The sequence below is a fragment of the Zosterops lateralis genome (genome assembly GCF_965231275.1).
Source record: "Zosterops lateralis genome assembly, chromosome: 11".
In the NCBI taxonomy this organism is placed as follows: domain Eukaryota; kingdom Metazoa; phylum Chordata; class Aves; order Passeriformes; family Zosteropidae; genus Zosterops; species Zosterops lateralis.
The window spans coordinates 10,289,529-10,297,708 of NC_139771.1; the positions used below are offsets into that span (position 1 = coordinate 10,289,529).

Sequence of the window (8,180 nt, forward strand, 5' to 3'; positions counted from 1 at the left end):
GCGCAGTGTGCAGCCATGGCGGGGCTGCCGTGCCGCCTTCTGCTCCTCTGCCTGGCGGCCGCTGGCCTCAACGCCGATCTGGTGCTGGACGAGGTGCGGCGCACGCTGGACCTCAGCACGCACCTGGCCAAGATCTCGGCCGAGCTCAGCCTCGCCAACGCACCGGGCGGCGTGGCCGCCTCCGCCTTCCTGCTGGCGCTGGAGCCCGGGCTGGAGCCGCGCCTGGCCCACCTGGGCGTGCAGGTGAGCACGGGCTGCGGGCACCGAGCGCCGCGCCCGGGGCTGCCGCGGGCGCTGCACGGGCCCGTGCCCGGAGGGACACGTCGGCACTCCCGGGTTCCGCAGCCAGCCGGGAATGGGGGGTGTGTGTCGCGGGGTGAGGGTGGAGGTGGGAGGCGATGAGAGGAGCGATTGGCTGGACGGGGGTCGCCGCCGGCACGCCCGGAACGCGGTTGGCAGCCCCAGGCAGCGGCGGGATGGGGGGACCCGGCCCTTACCCACAGGAGGGTCGGAGGAGCAGTCGGACAGTACTTCCGTCCTAGCCCCACAGGTATTGTGGCTTTAGATAAACACTACATACAGTGCTCTATAGTATATCGATATACAGAGTTCTGTAGTGTACCTCAGTTGGTCAAGCCGTATTCCCCGTGGCCTGCTCACTCCCCAGTCACAAGGGAAATCACAAAAGCATTTGATCAGTATTCTCATTTATGCAAGTTATGGTGGTGACTGTGCCGGCTTGGGAACCAGGCTGAGGGAACATGAGAGTTAACAGAAACCTCCAGTATCTGTTTTTGCACACTGACCACACTGCAGTGTGTATTCATGAACAACATTATGAAAGGGCCTTTAATTTTTTTTTTTTTTCTTGCTAGATTAGTTATATATAAGCCTGTACTCTCTAGGGGACATCTCCCCATAAAACTTCTTACAGGGACTGTACAGACTTAGCCCTGGATGTGTTAAATCTTTTAAATAGCAGCACATTGATCCCATATGTTGTTTGGGAACAGGTGAAAGGTGAGGAAGAGGAGGAGAACACCTTGGAAGTGAAAGAGACTAAAGTTAAGGGCAAAAGGTGAGTATCACCCTCTAAGGTCAACACGTAGAGCTATGCATGGGGGGTTCATAATTGTCCTCACAATGAAGCAGAGATACAACCCTAGTTCCACATACCTAAAGATCACGAGTGTTTTCTTCCTCAGCTGTGCTCAGTCTCTTGTACTCAGTCCCCTGGCTCCCTGGGACACCAGTTGGGGAGAACCATTTGCTCATGCTCTTACCCATTACTCCATTTAGAGCTCTCAGACAGTTGGCAGTGGTGACTACAGGGAGTTTAGTGCCCTCTGGCTGTGTGTAGAGCACCAGAGTGCTGGTTACTGTGGCCCAGTACAGGCTCTTCTGCTGCTGGGAGAGAGGATGCTACTGTTTGCATCAGGCTCTGTACTGCCAAGCTTGGAATATTATGTAGGTGCTGCAGGCAAGTGTTTTCTGAGCCATAAGAGCTGAGAGGTGAGCAGTGCCTGTAAAGTGGCTCAAAAGCACAGTGCAGCTGGGTTTCAAGAGTACAGTAGCTGTGGAATTAAGTTGCCACAGTAGACCTTGGCTTCTGACATGCCTGGATGTCTCATGTGATCCTGCCCTTGGGCCACCAGGCATGACATGAAGTATGTTTGTTCTGGCATCACCTCAGTCTATACAAATCTTACAGATTTGGTGGAGTCTCAGTCCATTATGTAGAACCTCAGTCCAGAACCTTGCTCCCATTCTGGCCATTCCTTACTCTCAGATCCTGTGGGCAAAATCTGAGAATGAACAGACTTTGTGGGAACAGGTGTTAAGATGTTTGTGATTTGTCTTCTGAACTTGTGCCCATGCTTCCTGTGACAAAGATCATTCCTGTCATCTGGAGAAGAATGGGAAAAATTCTTGCTGAAGCTTTATAAATGCAGGATTGGGGGTGGGGGGGCACCATTTCTCTTCCAAAAAGGGAACTAGGTGGTTTTTTGTGAAGCAAAGACTGTAACTGTGCCTAGACATAGTTCAGCCTGTGCTGTTTCCCCAGTACAGTAATCACACCTGCTGGGACAAGACATCTCTATATCTTGGAGGAGCATATAAAATAGCTGCCCAAATCACACACATGTGATACCTGTACACAGATGATGTTGCAGTGGGTGGATCTGAATGCTCTGTCAAGGCAGATCCCACACAACTTGCTTCTTGTTCTCCCTTCCAGTGGGAAATTCTTCTCGGTGAAGCTGCGATCTCCTTTGGCCCCGGGAGCCAAGGTCCGTGTCTCTGTTGAAATGGTTTTCACGCACGTCTTGCAGCCCTATCCCACCCACATCACCCAAAGTGAGAAGCAGTTTGTGGTCTTTGAAGGAAATCACTATTTTTACTCACCATATGTCACCAAGACCCAAACAACCCGTGTCAAACTGGCCTCCAGGAATGTGGAGAGTTACACCAAGCTGGGCAACCCTTCCCGCACTGAGGACATGATTGAATATGGCCCCTTCAAGGACATCCCTCCATACAGCCAGGTAAATTTCTGTGCAAAGGAGTTGTGGCTCTGCAGAGGGCATCTTCCAGATATGGAGGATGTGTCTTAGAGGCTGGAGAGTGGGAAACAGAGACTTTCACGTAGAAATCATGAGTAAGCCATGAGTTAGACCGTGTGCAGGCCAAGAACATGTGCAACTGCCAAGGAGGGTTCTCTATGGCATGTGGAGTGGATCAGTGTGAGGGGAGCTTGCTCCTTACTTTAGGTCTGACAGTTTATCTTTTTTTCCCTCATTAGGACACTCTGAAAGTGCACTATGAAAATAACAGCCCATTTCTGACCATCACCAGCATGACACGAATCATTGAGGTGTCTCACTGGGGTAACATTGCAGTTGAAGAAACGGTTGATTTAAAGCACACAGGAGCGGTGCTGAAAGGACCTTTCTCCAGATACGACTACCAGAGACAGCCGGACAGTGGAATCTCTTCTGTCAAGTCTTTTAAGGTTGACATTTTGCACATGTATTTTTTATAACTGTGGTTTCTCCCTTTCTTAGATCCCCAGAGGAAAAAAAATATGCAGTTGTCCTTTGCCTTTTGTTTGGTAACCATATCCCAGTGATTAGGGAATATTAAAAGAATGGTCTATTTTCAGGGAAACCCTGTGCAGGATAGGAATAGCTTTTGGAAGCAGCATTACAAGGTTATACCCTTTCTTGCATTTGCCAATCCAACAGACCCCACGTACCAGGACAGTGTTTCTCCACACTCCCACACCTCTAGTCTCAGGGACTCTCTGAATCCCCTACCACTGTATTGAGATCTCTGCTTTGGGTTTTCCACTGTGCAGGGACCATTCATTCTGTCCCCACCCCCTTATTTTCAGTTGCCTCTCATACTCTCCTCATAGCTGAATAGTATTAATTGGAAACTCACCCATTCATTCCTTGCTCACAAAGCACTCAACCAGAACTAAAGCTGTGGCTCTGGCTAGCCAGATGTAAAAAGATGTGTTCTCATCTGAACCAAAACCTTTCCTGCTGCTTGTAGCCTCCATGATTGGTTGTTGTAATTCTCTAGGGTGGTGCAGCGAAACAGAAATCTCATTTTGCTGAGTGTAAAGTCAGCAAGCCCAGTCAGCTAGGGCAGCAAATTGGAGGGAAAAGGGAGTTGCTGTCTTGGTGGGCATGATGAGATCCCTTGCTGTCTGGGGGGTTTGAAACTCAGCTGGAGAAAGCACATTCGTTTGGAGGCCAAGTGATTTTAGTGCTGGCAGCCACTTATGGGATTGCTTATAATAGCACAATTTTACCACTCAGTGCAACTGAATGGCCATTTTGTCATGTCTCATTTGGGAGCACAGTTTCTCAATGCTGACCAGCCTTTAGGGATTTTGCCAGTTTCACTGGAAGTAACTCTCTTCTGATGCACTCACTGCTGCTTCTCTCCTTACAGACTATTCTCCCAGCTGCTGCTCAGGACGTCTATTACAGAGATGAAATTGGGAACATCTCCACCAGCCACCTTCTTGTACTGGATGACTCTGTGGAGATGGAGATCCGTCCCCGATTCCCACTTTTTGGGGGCTGGAAAACCCATTACATCATTGGCTATAACCTGCCAAGCTACGAATACCTCTACAGTCTTGGTGGGTGGCTGAGGGGAAAGGAATAAAAAATGTCCTCCTGTTTCTTTAAAGGTAGTTGCTGTACAGAAAAGAATGGAAAGCTGTGGTACACAGGACCTTAGCAACAACAGTTGCCAGCTATTTTTTCTAGAATATGCAAATCCACCTTTTTGTGCTTCCTTTAGATTTTTGTAGATATCTGGTTAAAATATATCTGAATGAACTAGTGCCCTCTGCTGCACAATTATCCATACAAATTCTGCTCCTGCCTCGGGTGGGAGCTGAGCTTCAAGGCTGTCCCTTGTTCTCTGAGGAACTGTAACCACTCTCTGCACTCTTAGGTGATCAGTATGCCCTGAAGATGAGATTTGTTGACCACGTGTTTGATGAGCAAGTTACAGACTCTTTGACAGTCAAGATTGTCTTGCCAGAAGGAGCCAAGTAAGTGTGATTCCTCCTGCTTTGTTCCTGCGAACAGTGCTGTGTTGGTGACAATTCTTCAGTTTGCTCTAACAGTCTGGGGACAGTGAATCAAAACCATGATTTTGCATATGGAGATCCTGGAACACAGCTTTGTTTCCTTGTAGAGCATTGTTTAAACTGCATAATGTGCCTTGTGCTAGAGACTACAATTGCCCAGACAAGTCCTGGGTTGTGTCATCTCAGACACCATCGAGTCTCATGGAACTTTCTGGTTTTACCCACAGGAATATCCATGTGGACAGCCCCTATGAAATCAGTCGTGCCTCGGATGAGCTTCACTACACATATCTGGACACTTTTGGACGTCCTGTTATTGTGGCACACAAGAACAACCTGGTGGAGCAGCACATCCAGGACATCGTGGTGAGTGTGGCATCTAAGCAGTTGTGCCTCTGAATCCAGCAGCTTTGTCAAAACACATAAGAAATAAACATTTGTTGGACTGCTTGGGTGGTTCTGCTGCTGCCTGAGGAGAGGAGTTAACCCTGCAGTAGCATGGGATACTGATCAGTGTTTGGAACTTCTCTTGTAGGTTCATTATACCTTCAACAAAATTCTGATGCTGCAAGAACCTCTCTTGGTGGTTGGAGCTTTTTACATCTTGTTCTTCACTGTGATCGTCTATGTCAGGCTGGATTTCTCCATCACCAAGGTCTGAATGATGAAGAGCTCTGTGGGAGTATAAGCAGATTTCTCAGCTGTTGAATGGCCATTTTTCATACTAGTAATTCTCCCTGAATGTTTCTGCCATTCCAATGTTTTACTGGTAGTTTAAAGTCCTGTTTTTGTTCAGTCTGAGCACTGGTACTCTGTAGGCCTGATCTGGTGTTACAAAGGTAACTAGAGTTTTGCTTGCTGCATAGAAAGGAATCCCTTTGAAAAAGAGGGATGTCTGCAGTTCTCCCTCTTCAGTGTTTTCACTGTTAAACAATATATTTGTTGGGCTTGACTGAGTGCTGAAAGGTGCTTCCCCTAATTAGCACTTGCACCATTCACCTAAGTACTATCAGTTGACTTAATTGCAAAGGGAACAGTTTCTGTAACAGTCCTGTGGCAGATTGCAGGCATGGCTTGATGCAGGCCAAAGATACGACTACTTTGATCTTCCCTCCTATCCTCTTGCAGGATCCAGCTGCTGAAGCCAGGATGAAGGTTGCCTGCATCACAGAGCAGGTGCTTACTCTGGTGAACAAGAGGCTTGGGCTGTACCGTCACTTTGATGAAGCAGTGAATAAATACAAGCAGTCACGGGACATCTCTACCCTGAACAGTGGCAAAAAGTCTTTGGAGATGGAGCACAAGGCCCTGACGAATGAAATAGCCTCTCTGCAGTCTAAACTGAAGACAGAAGGCTCCGACTTATGTGATAAAGTAAGAAATACAAATTTTATAAGCTCTCCTGTTCTTGGTTCTGTGAAGTATAAATGAGTTTTAATTGGGGGTTTAGTTTTTGCAGCCAGTCTGGATTGGGTTTTTTTCCTCTGAAAATGGCTTGATCTCTGCAAGGGTGTGTGAATAGTGTTATTTTTGCAGTAATCTCAGTTACGCAGCCCTGTAAGTGTTGCTGATAAACAGCTGCTTGTGCTGTTTCTTAGGCAGCCCTTGAACCAGCTACATTTGTACAGATTAATGTTTTTGTAACACAATCCTGATGCTTCTCATTGAGCTCATGGCAGTGACACTTAAGCAAAAATGGAAACTATTAACACATTAAAAGTTCTAACTCTACTAATCACACCAGTCAACCCAAAATCTTCTTCCTCATCTCTTATTTCCTTGCACATTTGCATTTGGTGCTGACCGAATTTTGGTAACACAATGCTCCTCTGGGGGTGTTTTGTGCTACCATGTTGTAAGCCATGGCACAATGAGCACACACTCACTATCCTTACCTTCAATATATTTTAACACTTACCTGAAAGAGCCACTTAACCGCAAATGAGGGACACTTTAGTCTCTAAGGTTCATTTAGCCAACAGCCACCTTGGTTAATCTGTTATTTAACTCAAAGAGTAGCTCAGTCATTGCAGATCTACCACTACCACTCACACACCATGAATATTAACTGTAGGGACACAGCTTCCAGCTGTCAGAGCTGTTATTTAGCTTGCAACCTTTAGAATCCATCATTAAATACTCTTTAACAGTCTCTTGCCAGTATGGCTCCTGGGTCCTTGGAGCCCCTTTTATCTGCACTCCTTAGTTATCCATTCAAGTGTTTAGTTACCTCATGTCATGGCTCAGGAGGCAACATTCAGGGATTTGAGATGTTTCTACTTAGCACTGACTTCATCTTTTGCTATCATCTACCATCTCTTCTATTCCAGCTGCACTGCAGGGATTTTGTTGTTTTGTATTGTCTCCTCTAATACTCGTTTGGTTTGTTTGTCTACTCTGCCAGGTAAGTGAGATTCAGAAGCTGGATGGCCAGGTAAAGGAACTGGTCCTGAAGTCGTCAGTAGAGGCGGAGCGGCTGGTGGCAGGCAAGCTCAAGAAGGACACGTACATCGAGAATGAGAAGATGCATTCCAACAAGCGCCAGGACCTGGTCTCCAAAATCGACAACATCCTTGACGCGCTGTAACTCTGCTTTAGCAACCGCACACAGGGGAGAGGTATGAAGGGAGATGAGAGTGATACACTTTGAGCCAAAACTCACTCCCAGCAGAATTAGGGGAAAAGTTGATGTGGAATGTCTGAAAATACATTTTGGTTTTAGATTTTTCTATAGAGCTTGTCTGCTCAGCAGCATGTGCAAGGGACCATGCCATCATCATGTTTGGCTGGGTAATGGGATTACCAGAGGTACCAGAGATTACCTCTTTACCAGAGGTGAGACTCAGCCAAGTTATGAAACAGTCTCCTGCTTTTGGTTTGCCTTGTATAGATGTGCTCTGACTAAACACATACAAGGAGCCAGTCTGAGCACAGACACTCATGGCAAAGCTGAATGTCTCAACTCTGGGAAGAATAAAAGATACCTTTGTTCTACTTTGAAATAAAACAGTCACTGCCTTGTGTATACGTGTTGTGATGGGCTGGGGGGAGGTGGAGGGGCTGCGTGGCCCCATCCTGCCCATGGCCAGGCAGTACAGTTCCCTGTGGAACAGAGTTCAGCCCTGACCACTCTTGCCTCCTGTCAGCTGTGTGCCCTGAGGTCAGAGTTCTGCCACCTCACAAAGCCCTGACCCAGACAGGGGAGAAGGCCAAGCCCTTGTTCCCCAAGGCTGTGTATGCACCTACACCCTTACAAACAACAGAACCCCTCCTGCCATCCTCTTACTGTGTGCTGCATGTGAGAAAAGTCCCTGCATCCCTTGTGCTGCTGATATAGGTCCTTACTCACACTTAGATACTGTGGGGAGTGTATGCAATCCCCTGCTAGTATCAGTCTCCTAAGACCTTTTCCTGTGTATCCTTCCCTCAGTTCACTGTTGAATACCCTAGATGTGGCTGCAGAAACAGCAACATGGTTCTCCCCTACTGCCTTTGCCTGGCATAGTTGTTTAGATCAAAGTGGTTAGAGATCCTCATACAGAAAAAAAACAGAAAAGCAGAAGGG

General features: G+C 47.3%; 1 protein-coding gene across 1 annotated transcript; it reads left to right on the forward strand.

Annotated features, from left to right (window-relative positions):
* On the forward strand, positions 1 to 7,638 carry RPN1 (ribophorin I). The gene is made up of 10 exons (XM_083869478.1): positions 1 to 243; positions 1,014 to 1,078; positions 2,240 to 2,546; positions 2,804 to 3,013; positions 3,964 to 4,156; positions 4,477 to 4,576; positions 4,843 to 4,981; positions 5,151 to 5,270; positions 5,744 to 5,989; positions 7,020 to 7,638. Exons 1-10 carry the CDS (start codon positions 16 to 18, stop codon positions 7,200 to 7,202), a joined length of 1,791 nt encoding a protein of 596 aa, XP_083725604.1. The 5' UTR covers positions 1 to 15; the 3' UTR covers positions 7,203 to 7,638.
* The last annotated feature ends 542 nt before the right edge of the window (positions 7,639 to 8,180 follow it).

Excerpts from the sequence above, each read along its gene's own strand:
- RPN1 (XM_083869478.1), top strand. The coding sequence starts at position 16 with ATGGCGGGGCTGCCGTGCCGCCTTCTGCTCCTCTGCCTGGCGGCCGCT. Across the intron at positions 2,547-2,803 it reads ACATCCCTCCATACAGCCAG|GACACTCTGAAAGTGCACTA; the intron begins GTAAATTTCTGT and ends TTCCCTCATTAG. Across the intron at positions 3,014-3,963 it reads CTTCTGTCAAGTCTTTTAAG|ACTATTCTCCCAGCTGCTGC; the intron begins GTTGACATTTTG and ends CTCTCCTTACAG.